The sequence below is a fragment of the Ursus maritimus genome, unplaced genomic scaffold (assembly GCF_017311325.1).
Source record: "Ursus maritimus isolate PB19 unplaced genomic scaffold, ASM1731132v1 scaffold_9, whole genome shotgun sequence".
In the NCBI taxonomy this organism is placed as follows: Eukaryota; Metazoa; Chordata; class Mammalia; order Carnivora; family Ursidae; genus Ursus; species Ursus maritimus.
Genome location: NW_024427107.1, coordinates 75,699,330 through 75,724,966, shown reverse-complemented (window position 1 = coordinate 75,724,966; position 25,637 = coordinate 75,699,330). Strand labels below are relative to the sequence as shown.

Here is a 25,637-nt window from a genome sequence, read left to right as displayed (position 1 = left end):
CCGTGTCCCTGTAGGCCACTGTTCCATCTTTCTAGGACATCACTTCTTCTGCAAAACACAAGTGATGGAGTAGTGTGAGTCCAGCGAGGAGAGAACGAAGTTGGGAAATGTTGGAGAATATTCCTTGTCGTTGTGGTACCATCACCAGTGACTGGCATCATGTCCACCATACGGCCTGTGTGGTTGTTTAGTTAAATAACGCACGAGTGAATAAACAAACTTACGGATGAAAAGACGCAACAAAAGCATCTGATTTGCAGTCCTCGATGGACCATCTGCTGTATTTGTTGCTGAGCATGTGACTTCACCTCTGTGGTCCTGAGCCGCCTCGTGAGTAAAATGAAGACTCCCATACCCAAGGTCAAGTGAGATAAGGGATATAAAGTACCTAGAACACAGACCGATCCCAGGCTAGCTTCTGTGGAGCAATTCGCAACGGGGGAACAATTTCGTATTTATTAATAGCTTACAGAGAAGTGATGTTTCCAAACCATGTAGCTAATAACTAAGTGTCCGTGCTCCAACGCGGTTGATTGTACACAACTTCCCGCCTCAGTTGAAATGGTTAAGTAGGCCATGTAGGTGTTGCAAATAACGCAGTGTATCTGGAGAGATGAGAAATGCATTCAGACAAGGAGAAGTCTGTGGAAATGAGCAACAAATTACCCGTTCCCTGCTCCCGGGACAGATGTGCGAGATGGATACACCCCAAAAGGAACTCTGATTGTCCATTTCTGAATCCCACTGTCTTGCACGGGACCTGACACATAGCAGGTGATTAATAAGGATTTAAGGAATACGTGAATATGTTTTATAGCAAAAAAACACAGAAACATATTAATCTGGGATTATGGGTAAGGCATAAACTCATATCCTTGCTCGTTAAAGCAAAGTATTCACTATTCCGTGGGCATCCCGTATTTTAAGTACAAAGGAAGAAAAACGTTTCTATTTTTTCAAAAGGCAATACAAATGACAACTAAAATGTAGCCTTTTATTGATGTCACCAATATGATGTGCTTCAAAAATTGAAGGTACAAGTACATTCACGTCTCTTCAGATATTCCACAGAAGTGCTTTTGTATCTGAATGTTCTGTTAGCAGAAATGCTAGCCTGCTTCCCCCGTCTCACATTGGCTGAGGAGCTCCGGGCTTACAATAAAATGGAATCCTGTTTTGAAAGCCAGGCTAGGAAGGAACTGGGTCTGATCTGTCTCTTGCTATGGGGGCTTCTCATGGGATACGGGTGTTCTGTTGAAGGGGGTTCTTTAGAGTTTCAAGGGGCTTGTGGACTCAATGGGGAGCTCCTTGCTGGTCCAGGCATCTGCATAGGGCTTGGGGGCCCTGCCTCAGGACTTCCAATGATCACTTTTTAGGTGATACTTACGTGTTCAGCCATTGCTATTCAAAGCCCAACCTTTGTGCCAAGTTAGATGGATCTACAGAACTTTCCAGCTCATAATGTAGCCAGACCAACCCTTCTACTCACGGACCCTTGGGCCATTGTGAACATCCAGAGTCATCATCCTCGGGTCCAGCTTTGCTCAAGCTACCTTTATTTCCAGGAAACGGTAGTGCCTTATGCATACACTATGTTAACACCTCTTTGTTTGGGTAAAGTTTATCCCAGTCCAATGGGTCTCCCCAGTTCCAAACTCCAGAAAGAGTCATCAGCGCCTTGGCTGTTTGCTCCCAGGGGTTATACTCTCCCTGCGTGGATTGTTTTACTTGTAGTCTTGTGACAAGGGTCTCCAAGGAAAGTAGCACTTTGGAGGAATCACAAAAGGGCATGTCATACCTCTCTAGCTTGACAATGAGTGTTCCCTGGTCCTACCAGCCAGAAAACACTTAAGCGATACAGGAAGTCCCTCTGGTCATTCTCTAGAGAAACAGGGAACATCTGCTTCAAGGTGTTTTTCTTTTCTGCCTATTCTTTAAAACTGTTAGAAAACATAATAGTTTGGCTTCAAGGTGACTTTCTGTCCTCCCTAGAAGTAGCCAGAAAACCACCTGGCATAAAGAATCATTATCATCTTCATCGTAGGAAGGAATGAATCGGCTTGGGTTTCGAGAATTTTACAGTTAAATGTACTCCTTTACTCCTCATCGCCTCTGAGTCTCAGATTCATTACAGAAATTAGGCAGGGCAGGGTTCTTGCCTTATCTAAGCTCAGATTTAATGGGTTGCCCAAGGCCATACAGTGAGGAAGTGTGGAGTGGGGGAGTTTAGAAAGTAATTTTGCTTTACTGAAAGAGGTCCTGTTTTATTTTTTTTAAAGATTTTATTTATGATTTGACAGTGAGTGAGAGAGAAAGCACAAGCAGGGGGAACGGGAGAGGGAGAAGCAGACTCCCCACTAAGCAGGGAGCCGAATGTGGGGCTCGATCCCAGGACCCTGGGATCATGACCTAGACAAAAGCAGATGCTTAACCCACTGAGCCACCCAGGCGTCCATCTATCCTTTTTTAAAAGATTTTACTTATTTATTTATTAGAGAGAGAGAGAGAGAGAGAGAAGAGGTCCTGTTTTAGATAAGGAAGCCAAGGTCCTGACATTGAGTTGCTCTTAATCTAGCTCGGCTTTTCCATCTCCATGAGCTCTGACATGTTGGGATTCTCACACTGGAATATGGCCTGGGTTTGAAAAAATTCAGGGATAGTTCAGCATCTTCTTTGGTCAATAGTCCACATCTCACCCAGTTGTCTCCAGGCCTGGAGGGTTGGAAGGAGCCTCCCAGAGTTTTGACTGTGGAGCACAAGCCTGATTCTCTGGGGAGCTCCTACGTGCAGGCAGAGCCATGGCCACATTCTTGGAATTAGTGGAGTCAATGCTCACGAGAGGGGCGCAGGCTTGCACTCAGGGGCAGACGGCCCATTATCAGATAAACAGCACCCACAGTCTGTAATCTGCACTCACAGAGGCCCCTGGGGCTGGGGGGGAGCCCAGAAGAGGGAAGGTCATCCTCCAGGTTGTAGACATTTAGAGATAACGTAGATACGCAGATTGTTGCTGTCACTTGTTGGGGGGGGGGGACTCAACAGAACCTAAAAGTCTTTTTACTCTTGCCTTCTGGCCTGGAATTCCAGATTAAGCTGTTGGAAACCCACTCTTTGATTGGTGGGGGCCGTGAAGGGGTCCCTCTGCCTCTGCCCTATTCTCTTTCCCCTGCTCCCCCCTCTCCTTTTCCTTTCCTTTCCTTTTTCTTCCTTCTCCTACCTTCGTTCCACTACCCTGTTTGCCCTTAACATTCCAGCTGTCCTTCCAGATACTCATGCGTTGTACCAACTCTGACACACGCAGAAGCAGACAGGTATTTGGGGAGACTCTAGTCTACGCCTTCTCATTGGAGCACTTGAGTAGAAATCCAGTTACCAAACAAGTAAAAGCATTCTAAAGAGAGGTGTGGCTCTTTACCCCACAGCTAAGAAAGGGCAGCATCCAGAATTTCCCCAGGGTCTTTAAGATTGGAGAGAGCATGCGTGTTCCTCATCTCTCGGTGCCCAGTGCTGGGGCATGCAAGGAGGCTGAGCTGGAGTAAGCGCCTTCTGTTTGCCAAGGAGGGCTCCCTAAGATGAGCTGGAGAGCCAGTACAGGGAATTCCAGGGAGAGGCCTTGCAAGGAGAAGAAAGTCCCATTTCCTTCAGAATGTCAGGACGAGGGAGCCAAGATAACGGGCAAGGTATCAGAGTGTGCATTGTCCTTGTTGAGGGAGGAAACCCAGTGGGAACGAAGCAGGCAGGCACCATCTCAGCAATGCCCACAACCCCAGAGAGTGTCCATGATCAGTGAGCCCTCCCTCGTAAGAAGACACCTGTTTTATGCCCTACTTAACAGTGATAAGAAAATGACCCAGGAAGTCCCAGAGACCCTAAGAAATGCCTCATCCTGGGCCTAAGGGGGGCACTTTGGGATTTGCTGATCTGTAAATACCATTGAGTCCTGTGGTCTCATTTGTCAACCTGCTCAAAGTCAGAGGAGTTTAATCTCCCATGGAAATGTGGCCACTGACTCTTGATGTCGGCTCAAGTCATGACCTCGGGATCATGAGATTGAACCCCACGTCAGGCTCCATGGTCAGTGGGGAGTGTGTTCAAGATTCTCTCCCTTTCTCCGCCCCTCCCCCTGCTCACAAGCATACCACCCCAAAATAAATTTTTAAAATCTTAAAAAAGGGATGCCTGGGTGGCTCAGTCAGTGAAGCATCTGCCTTCGGCTCAGGTCATGATCCCAGGGTCCTGGGATCAAGTCCCGCATCGGGCTCCCTGCTCAGCGGGGAGCCTGCTTCTCTCTCTCCCTCTGCTGCTCCCCCTACTTGTGCTCTCTCGCTCTCTGTCCAATAAGTAAATAAAATCTTTAAAAAAATATCTTAGAAAAATATGTGACCAGTGGAACTGTATTCAACAGAGAATTCGCAGACCTTTTTCTAAGCACAAAGGGTCATCCTACTGCAGACTGCACACCCAGTATGTGCTCGGTCTTGGGATCTTGATTTATTTTATGCTCTTTATGTCTCTGTGGATCCCAGGAGGTCAGGGTGGATATGCCCATTTTTCACATGGAAAGCTGTGGTTACAAGGGGTGATGTCACTTGCCCAAAAAGACCAGTGATTGAACTGTTTTGCTGGCTGTCCCTCCTGGTGCTAGACGGCTCAGTGCTGCTCTGACCTTCAGAGTCTTTGCCCCATCCGTCCTCTGCCACGGTGTCGGGCTGGCTGATAGATCAGCTGGGCCTTGACAGTGATAGAGAAAGGGCCGGTGCGGCAAATAAAAACAGAAAGACATTTGTGCGCAAGGATCACTTCTATTTAAAAGCCACATCAATTTGAATCCGGCGGGTCTAAATAGGTCTGCATTAGCCTGGTAATTCCATTGCCTTCATGACGAAGTGCAAATTAGAGCAGGCACATTGGAGCAGCCTTGGTAATGACCTGAGATTTTACATGTTTTTCTTCCCTCCTCCGAAGCTCAAGGCAGGTGTCAGCTCGGGTGTCACTGCACTGGGGGGTGAGAGTGACCCTTTGTTCCTGCTTCCCGGGGATTCTTCAAGCCATCTGAGGACGATGCACACGGCACTTGAGCTGTTTTTCTTTGCCGGTTGCACTGATTTTTCCTGTTATTTCCTGGGCTTTCTTGGCAAACATGCTATTTCATTCTTTCTGTAGTGATTTATAGAGGAACTGCCTTTTGCTAGGAGATGGATGCATTTTATTCTTCTTGGCTGTTAAATAGAGAGACGGGAGGATGAATGCACATGGAGCCCCTCACATCGCAAACACCAAGACTCCTGCCTCTGTCCCTTTGAGCCGTGGTCTCTTCGTCTGTAGTGAAATCTTCCCTAGTAATTTCCTGGAAGGATTGAGGAAAAGTAACGTACGTGAAAGCATGTTGGAAGCTGTCCAGTCTCACACTATTGTATGTCTAGGTACTGTTTGTGTAAAAAGTACTATTTTATGAATAGGTAATCATTGCCTTCTATTATAGAAATATTAGCGTTACTTATTTGAAAGTATTTTTATATTTTCCTTAGGGTGCAGTTTATGTGTTAGGTGGTCCTGAGAAATTCACCTGTTTGCTTTCCATCACTCTGGTCAGCAGATGTGGGCAAGTCTCTGGTCATCATCAGATAGAAGTGTCTTCCTGAGGTTGGACTCAACTTGCAGACAATGTTTAGGGATGAGGGTATACTTACAATGCTTTGGAAGCCACCGAGTCGAACAAGTTCTTTTGAAAACTTGATGTCTAATGCCATTAGAATACACTTACCTGAAACTCAAGACAGAGTGTTTTCCACATCATACGTGCTATGTGAACAATATTTTCAGGAGAGAGATTCTGTGGGCGCTAGGAAGTCCTTGGAGAAGGAAAAGACGTTTCTGTTCTTGTTTCTCTGTTCTTCTCTTCCTCCCTGATTTCCGGAGAGGAGGATTACGGAAGGCCTCACAGAGGAGGAGACATGTGAGCAGGTGGGAAATTTAGCAGGCACCGGTTTCCAGCCGAGGAGTGCTGCGTGACAAGGTCATGTGGTTTGTAAGGGGTTGGTCAGATTCTTCTGAGATGCCAGCCCGGTTCACTCAACAGAAATCTTTGTAGGATGGGACGTCGTTCTTCTATGGTTTTAATCTTTGGACAGCACCATGCATTTGGGGGCCATTACCTTCCTTGAGCTGGACTGACGTGGAGGGGGCTGCAGGTACAGGACAGGCCTGGGGTTCATGGGCTCCTACTCGTTCTTGTTTTGCAGACAGCAGCAGCCTGCAGTCAGCCTGCGCCCATGAGAACGCCATGCATAGCCGGGTCTTTCAGATCTTATACAGGAACGAAGAGGTCCCCATAAATGACGCCGTCATCTTCCGCGCTCATTTGCTCTTAGACGGAGAAAGGGTAAGTCCTGCAATCCACCGCCAGCCACAAGCGCTTTGGTAGCCATTGCTGGGTAAATGGTAAGTGAAGGAGAAGCCGTAGATTTGCTGTAAAGCCCAACGGGGATTTATGACTTTAGAGAACCCATGCACTTACTTACTTATTCTTTTTTGGACTTGCTCTTCCATTCATATGCTTCCTCCTGCCATGTTCCGAGCAGTTTCCTTTAGCTCACTGACTGACACTTTGATTCATTCTTCACGTGTCCGTTTGCTCATCGGTTCTGGGGCTCCATCAAGGAGTCAGTCAGCAGGCACCTGCTAAGTATATGGTTTGTGCAGGGCTCTGTGTTGGGCCCTTGGACGGGAGACAAAGCTGCAGAAGGTGGCAGGAACTCTGCCCTCCAGGGACTGGGAATTTCGTAGGGAAACAGGTGTAGAAAGCACCACCCTGCTGGGTGACGTGCACGACGCCGGCTGTGTGTACAAATAAACAAAGGGCCCCAGGATGGAGAGGTGAGCTCTGTGGGAGGCATCGATGGTTCCATCAGGGAGCTGGCTCCGAGACGCACAAACTAAGAGTTCCTCAGACGGAGAGAAGTAGAAACGGCACCTCATGCATGAGAAAAGCCCAGACACCTTGGGGATCTCATTCCATTTGTGGGAAACTTGATTGAAAATTCTCTATTCCTCAGGTGAACACATTTCAAAGGAGTATCTGAAGTCTAAGCCGTTGCTCCCACTTCCCCAGTCCCACCTCCGAGCCCCATCGCCACGTCCCAGCTGCTCATTTCCTGCTAGAATATCTTCAACGATGTGGAAGTGTATTCCCATTTTAGGGAAGTCAGATTAGACACACGTCCCCCACTCACATTCCTGAAGTGGTGTGTGGAACAGCTCCTGCTGGCCGGGTGATACCTTCCTCCTCTCATGCCCCATGGCTTTCCATCCACGTCTTCTGTGGTCTAGGTGGTGACCAGGCTCCACTGTGTGGCTAGAGGTGAAAAACTGTCACTCATTCTTCATTCATTCATCCATCCACCCATCAATCCATTGGAGATTTATTGAGTTACTGACTCGTACCTACTATGGGCTAAAGATAGAACAGTGAACAAGAAAATATCCCTGGTGTCTTGGGGCCTATATTTTACTGTTAGATCAGTACGTTACAGTGAAGAAAAATAAATAAATCACGTACGTCCTATCCCTGAGCCTCCCACTGCTGCGGGCTCAGTTACTCATCTGTAAGACGCACCCACAAGGGCAGACGAATGGGGGTTGGCACCCCTGTTGGAGGTCCTGTGAGGCTATCACTGGACCCAATGTGGACGAGAATGCATGGTGGGCCCACCCTGCAAGGCCTCTGCCCAGAGCTCAGCTCCTACACGCCCTTCACACGAGATGGAGCTGATTCCCTGGAGGACAAGGCCTCCCTGAGAAGTCAACATTGAGCTGAGATCCCAAGGCCGAGGAGCCAGGCGTGCTGGGAGCTCAGGGAGACGGCATCCCTGGGAGAGGGCATGGCAAGGACAAGGGCCCTGGGGTGGGAAAGAGGTTGATATGTCCCAGCAAAAGCGATAAGCCAAGGTGACTTGCACAGCAAGTGGAGGGAAGGAGCAGGAGGCGAATTTGGAGAGCTAGGTGCGGCCAGACTTGGTGTTGTGGGCCATGCGAGGGAACGCGGAGCTTATTCTTGGGTGATAGGGAGCCGTTGATTTCATCAGAAAGGTGGAAGGGCACGGTGTTTATCTTAGGTTTTGCCCCTCATCCCCCACCCCATCAGTGAGCTTCTCAGGGCTGGCGTCCCTCTCTTTGTCTTCACAACACCGGTGCCTGCCATAGGATTCTGTTGGAGACGTCCGGCAAGTGTGAGCAGATGACTTAGTTGGTGAACGAATGACCTGAATTTGGAATCCCTCTTTCTAGGGGCTTTGTAATCCCCTTCTTTCCAAACAGAAACGAATATCCCCAGGGTGCCCTGTGAACCTTCAGTTACCCTGAGCCCCATCTTTCTTGTGCCATCGCAGTGACTACAAACACTTCATCTGTAATTAAAATCGAAGAGACCCAAACTAGCTCCTGTGAGCTGGCTGGCGCATCGTTCCCCTCTCTACCTTCCCCACCTGCTGTGGACCCTGGAGCTGATTGCCTTCTCTGCTCAGTAGTAGCCTTACCTTCTGTTTTCTGTTTGGGTTCAGAGGCCTGGAAGTGATTGGAGGAAGGGAGGTGAGTGGGGCCAGAGTCTTCATTCCTCAGGCTCCTTCCCGCTGGGTCAGAGAGGGCTGCTTGTGCAGTGTGCTGGAGCCTGGCTGTGCGAGCCAAAGGTACACGTCTCTTTCCACCTCCCCATTCAGCCATGTCACACGGGGAGCTGGAAACGAGTTGTGGTGGAAATATTTGCACCAGAGAAATCGGCAATGCTGTAAATCAGGGTTTTTAATTTTCTTCCTGAGAGCCTGTTGTTAAACCTTTAACCAAGGTCTCCGCTTAGGTCAGAGGGCTCCATCCACGTAGCTTTCTCTCCAGTTCTGATCACCACTCCCTCAGCCTGTATCTCCTGGTCCAGGGCGGCACGGACGTCCTGCGGTGACCAGCCCTGACGCACGGGCCCTCATCTGTGGCTTTCCATAAACCCTCCCCATCCCCTTGTGAATCATCTCTTTCCTGAACTGCACAAATTCTTCATTTTGACCTCATCATCTGCTTCCTTCCTGGGCCCAGTTTAGGAAGAGAGCGCAGAGGTTATTTTGAGTGTTAAGGAACTCCAAATTAGGCTGTGTGCTCACACTGGGCTCATCCGGATTCTGGCAAGAGAACATCGCTTTACCTCTTGTGGACCATCATCCTCCGGCATGTTGACCTCAGAGTCCCTCCGGCCCTGGGTTGGGTGTGGGAGGTTGGGTTTGCACGTTGCTCAGGTGTCTTGGTCACCTTTCCTCTGAAGTTACCACGTGCTCCCGCCCCAGCAGCTGGGGGCCTTTCCCAACACCCAAGTTCAACTCGCGTGAGGTTGTAACAAGCCTCGGTTTTGAGGTTGAACAGGGAGTCTCTGTGACGGTACATAGTGCTTCCTTCCTCTACCAAGTCAGTCATCTCTGCAAGCCAGCAATTTGTTACAGTGTTGGGGTAACCCAGACACCAGCAAACAATGCTACAGTTCATCACTGTACCCAAGGCAGTGACAATTAAAGGTAGTTAGATATGTCCATAAACATTGTATATTGAGAATGGATGCATTAGCCCTTTTCCAGTGAATATCTGCTGTGTTGGACAACCCCAAACACTGCCTACAGCCACTTGGCCAGAGTTCGTGTTCCCGTATGCACACAGCCCGTCATTGTGAACAGACACATGACGGCTACGCATCAAGCACACTGTTGCACGTGCTGTGGGAAACGCAGGCATGAAGATTGTGTCCACACTGCGGGGGCACGGGTCAGTGTGAGACATGAGCATGGACAGAAGCCATCCCAGTCTAAGGCATAAGACAGGCTGTTTTCATGACGGTTGCAAAGAGTGAGTGTGAAGGTAGGATGACTGTTTTATTTATATACACTCTGTGTAATCACTCAGAGAATTTGGGAAGGCTGACAAAATGCATAGAATAGTAAAAGGAAAAAAAAACAACAACAGAGTTAGCCAGAGTAGAGGAAAAGCACAAGAAGGGGGTGGAAAAGCCAGGAAGCCCGGGATGAATGTCATAGACCAAAATACACAGCCATGGCGCTGGACGTTGCTAATGACAGCCGACACACTGAGCACTCAGCTCCCCGGCAGCCAAGGCAAAGAGGGCAGTTCTGAACAGCAAGATGCTCAGTGCCCTGAGGAGGGAGAGGGGCAGATTACATCAAATGGTCTTTATCAGCAAGGTTGCAGTTTTATAGGCTTAAGAAAGAATAGCATTTCTCAAAGTGGGATTCCTTGTACCCACACCACAGAACCCTGGAAAACTTGTTCAAAATGCAGATTCTTGAGCCCGTCCCAGACCTAGGGAGCCGGGCAGAGGGAGTTGATTCAGAGTTTTGAATTTTTACAGAATGCATGGAATTCCCACAGGAGGCTGTGAAGAGCTTTCGAGACCGAGGGTAGCGTATTGAGGGCAGGGAAAAGCAGCAAAGAAGACGGCAGATCTGGGGAAGAAAACATCGTTCTCCGTGGGGTAGGAAGCAGCGCAGGGGTGAGGCCGGACAGGAGAGCTGAAGACCGAATGCTTACCTGTTCTAAAAACATAGGTGCCCTCAGGAATCAGGAGGAGGAGAGCTGGGGTTTGGAAAGGTCCATCTGGCGGGAATGTGCAAAGTGGGGCCCAAGCTCCAGGGCGGGAGGCAGTGCTCTGGTCCACGCGAGTGTTCTCGAGCACCACGCGGAGGTGGCGACAGCGGGGACTGGTGGAAAGCGTGAGCTATATTTCAGCCGAGAATATAGCACATCCTGTGCTCAGGAACATTCACGGGGAGTTGATGGTATGGTTTGGGCATGAAATGGGCTTGGGGTCCGCTGACAGCCCAGGGTACTTGGGAGAAGACACATGTGTTTTGGGGAGTGATAGGAATTCAGGTCGAGTGATGATAACACCCATATGACCTTAACATGAGCAGACCTTGTGTTTATTAGGCTGTGTTGTGTGGCAGGCACTGTGCTGAGTGCTTTGCTTGGGCGATCTCATCGAATCCTCACTGTAGGGCTGTGGTGTGTCACAGATGACGATACAGAGACGTGGAGAAAGTAAGGAATCTGTGCCAAGTCATGCCGCTAGGAAGTGGTAGAGCTGAGATTTGAACCCAGGCAGTCTTACCAGGACGTCTGTGTTTACAAGCAGTATGCAGGCCCGCCCTGTGGGGTGGGTGTAGGGAGGGTCCTGTGGCGGAGGGGGGGGGTGGCCCACAGTAATTTAGAAATAACAACAATAACTAATATTTGTTGAGAATGGTCTTTGTTCATATTCTGTGCTCAGCCCTTTGTGTGCAGTGCTGTCTAAGGAATAAGGGTAATATTTTACCCTCGTCTTCCAGATGAGAAAACCAAGTTAGAGAGGTTGATTGGCCCAGCATAGAGCCAAGAAGGGCACCCATTATAGCTTGATTTCTGAGGTCTCCTTCTTTCCCACCCGGCTGTGTGGCAGCTTAAGAGAGAAGCTAAGGGGGCGCCTGGGTGGCACAGCGGTTGAGCATCTGCCTTCGGCTCAGGGCGTGATCCCGGCATTATGGGATCGAGCCCCACGTCAGGCTCCTCTGCTATGAGCCTGCTTCTTCCTCTCCCACTCCCCCTGCTTGTGTTCCCTCTCTTGCTGGCTGTCTCTATCTCTGTCGAATAAATAAATAAAAATCTTTATTAAAAAAAAAAAGAGAGAGAAGCTAAGAATGGAGGGGAAGACGTGAGAGTCATCGTTATGAGGGTGTCGAAACCAACCAGGGAGAGAACGTGAACCCCAACAACACAGATGAGAGAAATCACACAAAAAGGCCAAAGAATCAGACGAAGCCTTGACCGAATCTGGGCTGTGGGATTCACTCACCAGCTGACCTTGGGAAAGTTGAATTGGGAACTCGCTACTACACTGAGCCTCAATGTCCTCATTTGTGAATGGGGACAATATTTCTGAATTCACAGTTTTCTCCACATTGAACAAGATAGACTGGGCTGTGGACTGCTCCCCAGGAGCTCCTCTGCAAATACTAGCTCCTGTTACTATGCCCAGTGCCGCACTACGTGGCTTCCTGGCACTAAACATTGACTCTGAAAGGGAGGTGAGGTCTTTAACCAAGTAGGACAGAGCAGTGGAAGGGCATGAGTACAAGTGCGTTTGCACACGTGCATGTGCAAATGTGTGTGTGTGTGCACCTTTCTGCATGTGCCCATGTACGAGTGTGTGTGTTTGGAGGGAGGGGAAGGCAGCCAACAGCCTATGATGAAATCAGTGGTGAGAGTAGCCAATGACTTCATTCTGGAGCGTCTTGGAATTAAATTATTGAGACATCAGCGAGGTCATAGCCAGGCTCAATCTAGCCACAGCTCATCCCGGCCCAGGATTCCTCTCCTGGTTCCAAAGGAATTGCAGCAAGTTTAAAACTGGAGTGTACGGTGAATTTTTGCTAGCCAGCATGCTCAGGAGGTGGTTAGGGAGGCTTACTTTGACAGTCTCACTTCCTAGGAACGGGTGGCAAGAGGCTCCGTTGCTTGGGTTGTGTGTACGAAGCAAGGTTTGTGATTATGCAAAACAAAGCTAGAAACGGAAGTTATTCATAGCACTTGGGTCCAGCAAAATGTTAACTTTTATATGCTTTTTTTTTTCTGAACAAATTTTAAAACCCTGGGGACCTAAAGATAAATTCCAGCCATATGTCTCTGCCTGAGTTATGCTTAACCGGGAACGTGCTTCCAGAGAAGCCTTTGGGTAAGAGATTTCCACCCTTGTGGGATGAGGACATTTTGCGAAGAAACAAAACCCGAAAGGAGTGGGGGTGGAGAAGAGCTTTATTTATTCCTCAGGATACATGAATACTTTCTATGTGGTAGGCTCTATTCCGGGAGCTGGGGATCCAGAATGAATTAAGACTACTCTCTCCCTTAATGGTGACTGATTACTGTGGACACGAGGCAAGAAAATGGCCAGGGGGGTTTAGCCACAGGCCAGACGGGGATTGTCAGTTAATGCAGGGAGCCTGACCCAGATGAAGCTTCTAGATGCCAGCCCTGCATTGCCAGATCCAGGGATTTTTGTTGTTGTTGTTGTTTTAATAGAAGCTGGAAACTCACAATAGAAATGTGAAGTTGCCTGATTTTTGGATGTTTGCAATTTGTGAGTTGCAACTTGCAGCTTTGTGCAGACTGAACAAATTGTGTCTGCAGATACAGTTTGGATCACAGGCTTCCAGGTTAGGAACCTGAAACAGTTGTAATAGGAAGCATTGAATGCTGCAATGGCAATTAGAAACCAGGGTTTTGTGGGTTGCAGGGGGGAAGGGCTCCGGCCAGCCTGGGCGTGGGGAGGAGCCCGAGTCCTGGCCCAGGAGCACAGTGCTTTCCCGGGTTTCTCCACTGAGCAGGGGCAGCTTTGGGATCTGGCATTCGGCAAGCAACCTTCCTAGAGGTGGGGTGGTGGTGGTCAGTGTGGGAAAAGAAGTACGGGGGAAGCTGGCAGGTAGAACAAATAGATCCCTTTGCAAAATGATGAAAATAGGAAAGTTACGAAGGAAAGCAGGTTGGATAGGACCCGAAATGCCAAAGTGTCTCGAAGTGTAAATGGTTGAATGTAACGGACCTCAAGATGGAAATGAAAGGTCTGCTTTCTTTGGAAGCTGAGCCACCTGGGAGAGCAGCTTCACTTTCCTGAGTGTCAGCGTCCTCCTCTGGGCACCTGGATGGTGGTGCCCATCAGACGGGCTTGCCTGAGGGCAGAGATGCTGCCCCCTCCAACACCACCCCATCACTAGCCAAACGGGTGTCCCCTGGTCAAGTTCATAGCTCCCCCCTTCCCAGAACAGGTGCCATGGAACATTTCCCTCCTGCCTTAAAGGATTCCAGATCAAATCTGTTGGGGAAATAAGGTTCTCAGAAGTCCTGAGATACAGCAAACTCGTTTAATATTTTTTTGCACATTTGCTTTTTCCTACATTTGACTACATAAATCCCTTCCTTCTGTTTTCCTGGTAATCCTCGCAGATCTCCCCTTCCACCAGAATTCCATGGAACATGCATAGCGAATTCCGCTTTACGAACAAATGACATTAACCTTGTGGCGAGATGCTTCTCCTAAACTTTGAGAAATACACCAGCCGCAGTTTTGGTTTGGGCCAGATCTGACCCCTAAGTCCCTCGGCTGTGTTTCTCTTGCAGGTGGAAGAGGCACTAAGTGAAGTGGATTTTCAGCTCAAGGTGGATCTGCACTTCACCGACAGCGAACAGCAGTGAGTGTCCCTGACTTCTCCGAGTCGCGGTCCTATGGCTTCCTTCCTGCGACCCTTCCCGCCTCTGGGGCACGCCATGGCCAGGAACCTCAGAACACGGCTCAGAAACCCGGTTCCTGAGCAGCTGCACAGCCCGCCCAGCCCCGGGGCTGGAGTGTCCACGTGGTCATGCCAATGGCACGCATTTTAGGCCGGTCGCTCACGTGCTGCGTGCACAGGAAACAGCCTGCCGGCCTGCCTTCCTTATCTGGCACCTTCTCATCTCTGACACCTCCATTCATTTCAGTGCAGTATTATTTTCATTGGGTCTTTAAATTAATGACCCTACGATGCGGCAAGTCTCAAGGCTCCTTCTGAATCCGAGGAGATTGGGCTGGGATTCTGCATCTTTGAACTGAATGTCCGCTATTATGTTTCAACTCTCTGAAAATTGAAAATCCGTTTATGTGTAACCTGCTGATTAAACAAGCAGGAGACGACCGCTCTTCTTTCCCATACTGCTTCCTGTCAGCCTGTTCTGGGGCCTCTTCTCCTCCTCCTCCTCCGGGTGAGCTGTCAGCCCCAGGTTCTATCAGGTCAGGAAAGGATGGTCCCTGTTTCAAGGATCATAAGTCCGGTCAAGGATATTAGCAAAACTGCAACCTCTCATCCAGTTTATGACCTCTTCATTGCCCCCTTCCCTGCCTGCACCCACCACCCCCAGCTCCAGGCTAGCTCAGGTCAGGAAGCTCCCAGTGCAGGGGCGGGGTGGGGCGGTGGGCGGCTTCCTACTTGCTCCTGCCTCCTTCCCCGCTGGGGAGCGTGGGCCTTGCAGGGTCAGGCACGGTAAGGAGGGAGGAGATTGCAGAGGGGGCAGGGGTCAGGAAGGACGGGCTCAGCTGCAAGCAGCATCATGCAGTAGAGGCTGAATCACTGGGTCTTTTGCTCTTGGGGTATCCCTCTGCATTCCTCGGGGTCTACCCATTACTTAGGCAAGCTTCCTTACTCCCCCCGCCCCACAGCCCTGCAGTTCTTTGATATTAGCGATGCTTCCTGTGGCTGGCTCATCCACTCCTTGCAGGAAGCTCTTCTGGCATATTCTTCTCCAAAGAACCCACATCTGGTCCTTGGGAAATGAACAAAGGCACTTGCGTCCCTCACTGGGGGGGCCTCCCTCCCCCTGCAGTCCCGCTTACTCCTCCTTTGGCCGATGCAGCCACCCTCAGCTTCTCTCCTGAGGCCTTCTGCAGGATGAGTCAGGCACAAGGACCTACGTTCTCCCAATTCTAAGGGACCCAGGTCAAGCTCACTTGAAGATCCCTCTCACGAGGCTGACAGTTATGGAGGAGACACTCCTTTCCCCCTGTTCTGTTAGCAGACTCTCAGAGAATAATTCTGACCACACTCCACAGATAATTCTCACTTCTGGTGTCTCCAGTCCCTCAGCAGATGTTTCAGGCTCTGCTGTGGATAATGGAGAACCAGGTGGCCAATGGTCTAATGCTGGCAGAACAATCCTCCAATCCCCCGATCCCTTCATCCCTTCAAAGTTCAGACTCCCTGTTGGAACTTTCTCCCCTTTCTCAAGGACTGTCTCATCCCTGAGATGGGTCTGGTGGTTATGGGAGTTTCCATAACATGAGGAGTTGAAGCAGATGGGATTCTCTGAGATGTCGGTGACCTGATGTGTCTGCACCTTGAGAATGGACATCTGCTAATGTGCACATGGTCATGTCTTGCGCCTGGGCCATCAGGAGTATCTGTCCATGGTCCTGCCATGGGCTCTGGGCTCAACATCACAGATTTCTCTTTCTTGTCTGGACCCAAGCCCCTCTGGCCACCTGCTTCCCTCATCCCTGCTACTTATTCCTTCGTGGGATGGTAGTTGCTTGGGAAATCTTACTCTCACACCATCTGCACGATATGTTGCACTAGCACCATATTGAACTCAGAGCCCCTGCAGGAGGCTGGCTTTCTTCCTAACTTAGAAACTCAGAAGTGAAGCCCCTGCCTCTGGTCTCACATGCCCCCTCAACCATCTGTGATTTCTATCATTCACCCATCTCATTAACCCACCCGCCTTCTTGTCCTGGGCCTGCTTCCTTCAGAGACATTCATCCATTACTCCATGGTAGACATTTCTAAGTCATCAGAGAACCCTACACCTCAGCCTAGAAGTCTTCCATCCATTCCCCTGGGCAGCCTGAATGACAGTCAAGGTAGACCCAGGAAAGGGGACCATCTTGCCGTCAAAACAGTAGTTAACGGAGATGGGCCCAAAGTGAGTGAAGTTCAGCAGCTCAGGCTTTGTGCTCATCAACCATGAGATGCTGGCCAAGTCCCAGAATGTTCCTACATCTCAGCAACCTCATATATAAAATGGACAATATTATATAATCGTGGCCTCATAGATCTGTTATGAAGATGAACAGAGACAATATCTCCAGTGTGTGGCCTACCGAATCGATGTTTTCTTCCTCTTTGTGGCTTCCTAGATGCCCATGGGGCCAGACTTCTCTGTGTTCCTTCCTCTCTATAACACAGAGCACTTAATCACAATCAGAGCAGGGGGCTTCATGGAGTATAAGATTAGCTAAGAGGAGCAGGAAGCCAGAGTCTGGGGAAGAATTTTTAATGCCATATTTTTTCATTTTCATAAATTGGGTTTAAGATGATACAGTGTCTACAGCACATCCTGGGGATGTGCATTAGGCTTTGAAACATGACCCCGGCAGAGGCTTCTTAGATCCATGTAGGCCACAGTGGAGACCAACCAGAGAAGCACAGTGGAGACCATCAGGGGTTTAGAAGATCTCTTGACACCCGTCTCCTCCAATGGTTCTCACTGCGGGCAGGGCAGTTCTGTCCCCCAGGGACATTTGGGCCACGTCTGGAGACATTTTTGATTGTTACTTGAGGGTCCTGCTACTCGCATGTAATGGGTCGAGTCCCCGAGAAGCATCCTACAGTGCACGGGACAGCACCCCCTCCCGACAAAGCGTCATCCCATCCTCAGAGGCAAGATCACCCCCTCGAGCCTACCATCTCGCTTGCACCTGCTACATTGCAAAGGCTCACGAGCACATGCTTGCACAGGGACAGAGAGCTCACCCCTTCCCATCAGATACTGTTCTGTCCCTGGGCAGCTCTGCCTAGAGGAAATTCTTCTTTACTTAAGGAGCGAGTCCTTTCTGTGTGCCTTCTCTCGGTTGCCCTGAATTTTGGCCCTTGCAACCACTTAGAAACATTCTCAGTCAGGATGACCCTTTAAGATCAGATAAACAAGACTCTTCAATAAAGTCATCTCTTCATCTCCAATTAAATATCAAGGCTCTTTCTCTGTGTTTTGTGGGGGTTTTTGTTTGATTTTTTTTTTTTTGAGTTCCTTTATAGAAACGCAGACATTCTCCTCTCACTGCTCTCAGGTTTACCTCCATCCTTTCTAAATTGAGACCCGCATGAACTGAGTTTTTTCCCCATTGATTGGCTCTATCCATTTTAGAGTACAAAAGAGCTTAACAGCTATCACCACCTTTATTCTGAGGTCTTTACTCCTGTTGATGTGGCTTAAATTCTTCTTCACATTTTGGACACCTTCACTACCCTGACATGTACTTCACCTCCTGTGGTTCTAGCCTAAGCATATTTCTGTGATTCCTACAAGCCTGTGTCTGAGTGGAATCCAGTACAGTCCAGCACAGCAGAATGGACCGTGGTCAGATGAACGTGGGTCTAGCATTTCAGTTTTGTCTTGGGACTTTGAACAAGTCCGTTAGCTCGTGCCGGCTTTACCTCCTCGTCTGTAAGTGGAATGATAGTAGGAAAGGCCTCATATGGTTGTCATATGGATTAACTGAAGAAGCACTGGATTCCGTTCATAGTAAGGCCTCGGTAAACTGTCAGAGTTAAAGTGACTATAAATGTTCATGACTTCCTGAGGCTCAGGAGGTCTACTCCTAGCCCCTTCGCCATCAGGCTTCTCCCGGGAGAGAGAGGAGGCCCTGTTTGTGCTCTGGTTATGGAGTCACACTGGGCTGTTGTGATTTATATGCGTGGCGTTCATTTGCACACAGGCCTTAAGCAACAGGATTCCAGGAAGCAGAGCCCTTGGGCTTGGGACGTGGGAGTTTGCTCCCCTTCCCCTCTCTGTGTCTCATTTCTCCATCTACGGAGGAAGGAGAAGTTTGTCCTCTGTTTTCTGAGCTCTCTGCTCTACTCAGGGAAGATGCCCCACCCAGGCTTCCCAAGTACTCTGGTTGAGAGAAACTTGGAGAACCTGAGTGACTGGTTTCCAGAGCTTGAGATGCGCTGGAGGAGTTTTATTTAGAGAAGAAGCAACTCTATTTTTATCACCAGAGGCTCTCTTGGACCCTGCCTACCAGCCAGTTCATCTCTTGGGAATCAGACAGGCACCCATGACAAAAGGCTAGAACAAAGGTAGGGAATCCTTAATGAAAGTGGTCAGACTGTTTAACCTTTATGCTTCTGGGCTCATTTAGTCATTTGGTCAGACAGTTATTCTTTTTCATAAGCAAACATTGGGCAGCTTCTGTAGTATGTGAGAGATGATGCTGGGTGTTGGGGATAGAAAGGCAGATCAGTCACATTTCCTGGCCTTGGGAGGTAGAGATCTAGTAGAGAGCGCAGACTTACAGAGGAAGTGCTGTCCTGCATGTGGGGGGGAGAGGAGCAGTGGGGGAGGGAGAGGAGCAGTGGGGGGAGGGAGAGGAGCAGTGGGGGAGGGAGCCCAGGAGGGCTTCCATGTTGAGATGAGCCCTGAAAAGGGTCCGAGTGTGTCTCCATCACTGGCCTGACGGGGGCTTGGTGTCCATGGCCGCAGAGCATGAGCCCGGGCAGCCGAGAAGTAGCTGTGAGATGCCACCTGACTTCTTAGTCTTCTTGGACGCAGAGTTTCTTCATCTGCCAATCACGGGAGAATGATTTCTACCAGACAGGGTGATTGCAGGGATTGAATAGGATGATGTGTGCGTGGTGGTTGGCCCGGGGTGAGGCTGTCACACAGACCTGCCCGGGTGACAGCGGGGATGGCCCGCCATCACTCACGGGTGCTCGCTCACTTGCCTTGCAGGCTGAGGGACGTGGCGGGGGCCCCCCTGATTAGTAGCCGCACGCTCGGCCTACACTTCCACCCCCGGAGAGGTCTGCACCACCAGGTTCCTGTCATGTTCGACTATTTCCACCTGTCCGTCATCTCAGTGACCATCCACGCTGCCCTGGTGGCTCTGCAGCAGCCCTTGATCAGGTAGGAAGGGACTATGATCCCGGAGGGGCGGGGCACCGCTCTGGGTTCCTCGTTACACTCTGTTTCCAGCACGGCCGAGGGGCACGGGGCTGGCCGGGACTGCTGCGTGCAGACCAGAGTAGCGTCTCCCAGGCTGACAGTTGAGGCTGGGCCTCCCTCAGGAGCAGGGGAGAGGTGGGCGGGGGGCATGGAGAGGGCATCAGGAGTCAGGGGTGCACGGGCAGGGAGCTGGGGGCTGCAAACTTGCCAACAGTGTGTCAGACTGGGCTACACTAGAGACGTCTGACCCGGGCCCCGTGCCAGGCTTTGCTTTCCTAACGGTGCCTTATCTGAGAAGTCCCTGCATGTCCCTGAGACACACAGTCTTCCTCTCTAAACCAGGAGCACTCATGTCGCCCGTGCACGAAAGATTTTAGTGACTCTCAGATGAGGATGGGGCCAGGCCTGGGGCAGGGGCTCTGTCTTCTGCCCCGTCCCCTGCTTGCTCTTTGTTCCCAAGTAGGACCCCACGTGTGGCCCTGTGCTCCCCGCATCAGTGAAACCCTGCAAAGTGCTGAGGTTTTATGAATGCCACAAATGGGTATGTTGAGCTGGTATGTTGAGTTGTGTGCCTGGCATGGCCAGAAATGTTCGCCAGGTCGCCTCGAGACCTTGCCCATGCACGTGGGATGAGTTGCTCAAGTGTGCAAAGGGACATTCAGGGAGAGAATCTTGCAGCCTAGAGTCTCGGGAAGGAGCTAACTTTCCAGTGTCCCTTTTCAGGACAGCTTCTCAGTGCTGGGAGTTAAAAATGCATGTGGGAGAGACTCTGGTCCCCACTGATGGTTGGGTAAGGCCCAGGCTCTGATGGCCTTCTGGGGTCAGAGAGTAGGGAAGGAGGAACCTGGATCCTGGCCAGGTGACATGGCCAAGAGTTGCTGCTCCTGGAGGCCTTCACCAGTCCCTGGGTCCCTTGGCCGAGCTCCATCCGGGCTGTGCTTGCTGATGGGGCTAATTCAGACACTGGCCTTGAATGCTAGACAGGATGTATTAAATCAACCATAATCCCCAAACCAAAAAGTGTCGCCCAGAGATAAAGTCTCAATGGGCTAAAAGAGCATGGCTTCTGAGAGAAAAGGGGGCACTGCATAGGGCGGGCCTGGAGCCGTGTTGGGTTTTGACCTGGGGAGAGCCTGTGGGGTGGCGGTAAGCTCAGGGGTCATGAATGGAGCCAAGGGCACTGGAGGTGGAGAGAGCTGGGGTCATGGGCGGTGCGTGCAGAGTCCCTGGCCCCTGGCACACGGCGGGCTAGTGTGGACGTTCTCCTGCCCATCGAGGATTGAGCTCCTCCATGGAAACTGGACCTCCGTAAGGGAGACTGTGGGACTAGTGATCATTCTTTCTCAAAAGCTATATGGAGGGCCTGCTGTGCCCCAGGAACAGTGTTAGGACACACACAGTAGACTAGGGAGACATCACCATAGACTTCTCCCTTAAGGAGTGCAGAGTCGAACGGAGGGAGCCCATCTGCACGGATGGCGTTATCACATAGCAGATGCTGCGCAGAGTTTGACAGAAAACGTTACAGAATCCAAGGGAAGCAGACCTGAATTTGGGACATTGCAGGAGACCTAGAGTCCAGGACGCAGCAGAGGGTATGATGATCCTGGAGAGGCTCCCCCTGGCTGTGCGCTTGCTCTGAGGCTTGGCGAAGAGTGGCCTTGGTGCAGACGTGAGGACACAGTCTGTCTGCTGTCAGGCACACAGGGCTGATGGCCAGAGGTGGTGTCCTGTGCGTGGCTGGCTCTCTACCACCGAGGTGAGCCAATAGCCTGGCTGGGAAAAGATAGCTCCCTGCAGGCGGTTCCGGGCCCCCGAGACGGAACTCTTGTGCCTGGGTGACATCAGGCCCATCCTGATGTCTAGCACCGCCAGCCAATTTCTGGGGCTCCTTGGAGAGGTGTCTAACTTCTCTAGATACCTGTTTCAACATTGAAATAGGGAGGGAAGGGAAGGGAAGGGAGGGGAGGGGAGGGGAGGGACGGAAGGAAGGAATTTAAGATGTGAGCAGTGACACTAACCCACAGAGATGACAGGGGTACAATGAGATGTGTCACACATGGTGAACACGAGCTCGGTTAGTGGTGGGTGTCCTAAGCTTTAGTTATTTCTGGAAACCAGGAAGCTCTGGGATGAACAGATCAGATCTGGGACCCTAAAAGGCTTGGAGCCTGGCAGGGCAGAGACATACTTAAGTGTCTAACTCTAGTTCGGCGTGCAAACCATCCTGGGAGCATGATGTAGGATGGGGTTAAAAGTGTTGGCTCTGCGGTGGAGGGGTCCAGGTTCTATTCTGAGCCTCCCACTGGTTAAGCGTGTTAGCCCAAGCACGTGACTTCAGCTCCCTGAGCTCCCGCATCCATGCATGCCGGAGGGTGTTAGGAGGATTAAATGACATAGTGCACATAGAGCCCTTGGCCATGCATTCAGTGGATTAATATCTATGCGGTACCTACAACGTCACAGGCCTGGTTCGGCCTCCCGGCTAGCACCTCACAGGCACCTACTGACTGAGGAAACCTGAAGCGTGGGGAAGAAGTAGTTCTGCTCGGGGGAAACCGGGATGGGCTTTAGAGACTTGGAGGAGCCAGACCCAGGGGATAAGAGATTGCGACAGTGAGAAATACATCGGGGAGGGTAAAGGTCACATTTAACAGTATAACTAATGACGTGTTACAGAATCGAGAATCCGTTTGCTGTCTAAGAAGGAGGCATGGAAGGTTTTGAGCGGGAGCCCGACTTGAATAGACGTGTTTTGTGAAGATGCCTTTGGTGGCCAGAATGGGTTGGGCTGGAAGTGACATCAGGGGAGCGGCAGGAGGACCAGCTAGGGTCACATTGACCGAAATGGCCGTGAAAAGCAGGTGTCACTCCTCTTGCTGCTGGGAGCCCTGATACTATCTAACGAGGATTTGGGATCTGGAAACTCCTCTTAGAAAATGTAAACTTCTGGGGCACCTGGGTGGCGCAGTCGTTAAGCGTCTGCCTTCGGCTCAGGGCGTGATCCCAGTGTTCTGGGATCGAGCCCCACATCAGGCTCCTCCGCTAGGGGCCTGCTTCTTCCTCTCCCACTCCCTCTGCTTGTGTTCCCTCTCTCGCTGGCTGTCTCTCTCTGTCAAATAAATAAATAAAATCTTTAAAAAAAAAGAAAAGAAAAGAAAATGTAAACTTCTGACTGAAAGAGCTCCTTGCAAATCAGATGCAGCAGAGAAGAGTGCACATAGACGTCCAGCGTCAGAGCCTGGCTTCTCCCGAGATCGGGGTAAAAATAGAACTGTCTTCTGTTCTCTGGAGTTTACAGGAAGGATTTCTCTTAGTTAGCTCCCAGTGGCTGGGAACAGAGGGAACCCTTTAAAATGATGGGAAATACCTGTCAAATAGGGTGAGTTCTAGTTCTTCCAGAAAAGTGAGTTTCACAGCATCAATTAAATTCAGTCAGGAGGAAGCAGGTGTGAAATTAAAATTTAACCTCAAAAGACCTTCTGTCTTTCCTGAAACACCCCAAAGAAGAGAATCTGATTTTTAATCCTTAAATGGGGAGAGCTGGATTTCACATGATGGGTTTTCCAAAAGCCAATCAAGCCCACCGTTAAGAAAAATAACCATTCATTCCGGTTATGAATTGGCCGTCTGTCCCCCAGTGCTCGTGCTCACACACACATTCTCTGTTTTCCTGCAATGGTCCTTTTATCCCTTTATAGCTGAACTGTACACTTGCTTTAAATCGCAGTTCCGAACAAATCAGAGTAACGGTTACATGACACTCGATTATATTTGTGGTGTTATCAACAGGAGAGATATAAAGACAGTAATGCTTGCGTGAGATTTTATTGTATTCGTGGTATTACGGACAACAGCTGAAGCATTTATGGAATCATTACTTTTTGCCTGACACTGTATTTATTTTTTTTTAAAGATTTTTTATTTATTTGACAAAGATAGAGATAGCCAGCGAGAGAGGGAACACAAGCAGGGGGAGTGGGAGAGGAAGAAGCAGGCTCCCAGCGGAGAAGCCTGATGTGGGGTTCGATCCCAGAACATCAGGATCACGCCCTGAGCCGAAGGCAGACGCTTCACGACTGAGCCACCCAGGCGCCCCCTGACACTGTATTTAAAGTCGCGTTGGGCTGATCTCAAAGAATCCCCAGAGCCCCTGGGGAATGTGCTGGGACCCCTCCTTCCCACATGTCAGCCCTACGGAGGCACCCAGAGGCTAAAAACGTACCCGTGTCACAGAGCTTATGGGTGCCGTCGCTGGGCTCGGAGCCCGGGCTGACCGGCCTCACTGGCAGCCTCTAACCGGAGGCCCTTCTCCATGAGGATCACCTCTAACTCGTCCTCCTTCACCTAGCTGGCTTTATAAACTGCTCTTCCGTGCTCACTGTTCTGAGTTCGCCTTCATCCTATTACATCTGCCTCCCTCCCTAGACCAAAATGTCTTAGCAGAGAGGGCCAGGCCCGCGTCCTCTGGCCACCCGGCCACCTGACGCGCTGCCCGCTGTGTGGCAGGCACCTCGTACATATTTGCATAAATGAATTAAACAGAAATATACTAGGAGCTTTATTTCCCTGTCGGGATTTNNAGCAGGAATGCAGGTTGCTTGGACTAACTCCTGCCGGGATGATTTCTGGAGCACCTGTGCTGGAGGGGGCTAGGGTTGAGCCGCCTTCTACGGAAGAACGAATGGAGGCTCAGGGAGGGGCAGGGTTGAAGGAGCTCACCCCGGACCGTGCCCCAAAGGGAGTAGAAGCAGGACCCAGACTATAACGGATGGAGTCCCCGTCCTGCTGGCCCGGAGCCCATCCCATCTGTCCCTCCAGTCCCGTGGCCTTGGAGCTCTGCCTCAGTGACTCTCGGCAGGCACGTGGTTGACCTTTAGGGGCATTTCTTTGTCCACGGAGTAGGAGGTGTGGCATTTTGCCTTTCAGGATCTCATGCCAGTTGCACAGCCTTGTGGGGCAGGCGTCCTGGGGGTGGGGGGCAAACTACTTCTAAATAACTTATCTCGCAGCACCCTGCTCACAGCCCCGAGGGACTGAGCTCATGGCTCCATCCCTTCCTTCACACTGTTTGTCTCCCTCTTCAATCCCCCTGCCTTTCAGTTTTACTCGTCCGGGAAGAGGCTCCTGGCTTGGTAAAGGCGGGCCGGACACGGGACCAGAACAGTCCAGCCTCTCTCTGGAAAACCTGGTCTTCGGAGCTGGGTACTGCAAGCCAACTTCCTCGGAGGTAAGGTCCGCACAGGACGTGGCCCCAAGGCCACCCTCGGTTTTGCGGGGGGACAGGGGGGTGTTGGTGTGTGTGTGTCCCTTCCCCTCAGCTGTCCATCCATTCCTGCTTTTTTGTAAAACATGTTCCTGATCCCAGGCCCTGGGGTAGACACTGGCCCCAGCGTCCTCACGCGCGTCTCTTCTGGGTGGTCCCCTGTGAGGCCGTGTTGGGAGGGGCTTCCCTCGGAGAACCTGGAAAACCCCTTGGCCTTGAACTGTTTTCAAACCCTGGCTCCGTCTCTCACTTGCTCACTTTTCTGAGCCTCAGTTTGCCACCGAAGGGTGAGGTCATGAAAATGTAATCATCTTCTGGGGCGGCGTGTGTGGTCCTTGCTGTCGTGAATGTGAAGTTCCTAGCCCAGGGCTGGTACTCAGTAGGTGCTCGATAAATATGCATACCCTGACCTTTCCCTCGTTCTTTCTTCTCCATCAACACCCGTCCTTACCCCTCTGGGAGGCGCATGTCTTTGGCCACACTCAGCGTCACTCCGCCCATATCTCTCCTGAGCCGACACAGGATTAGTTTAATCAGCGACCTGCTCAGAAATAACCAGCCCGCATTAGTCTGGCTTCTCCAGAGAAACAGAACCAACAAGAGATAGACGGAGGAACAGATTATAGTATTTCCAACGAGCATTGAAATGTTTATGTATATGCAATATATATATAAAGAGATCTGTTGAAAAGGGTTGTCTCACATGTTTAGGGCGAGGCTGAGAAGTCCCTAGATCTGTCCCCTGCAGGCAGGGGCCCCGGGAGAGCCGAGCCGGTGGTGGGGTTCCAGCCTGAGCTCGAGCGTGCAGACAGGAGAACACTGG

At 50.6% G+C, this 25,637-nt stretch overlaps 1 protein-coding gene across 1 annotated transcript in view; it reads left to right on the top strand.

Annotated features, from left to right (window-relative positions):
• FAM135B (family with sequence similarity 135 member B) overlaps nt 1–25,637 on the top strand; it is a 179,489-nt gene that overhangs the window by 76,144 nt on the left and 77,708 nt on the right. The window contains exons 3-6 of the mRNA XM_008684168.2: nt 6,243–6,382; nt 14,197–14,267; nt 19,336–19,509; nt 24,652–24,778. Of these exons, the coding sequence (XP_008682390.1) occupies nt 6,243–6,382; nt 14,197–14,267; nt 19,336–19,509; nt 24,652–24,778 (512 nt within the window). The remainder of the gene's footprint in view (nt 1–6,242; nt 6,383–14,196; nt 14,268–19,335; nt 19,510–24,651; nt 24,779–25,637) is intronic.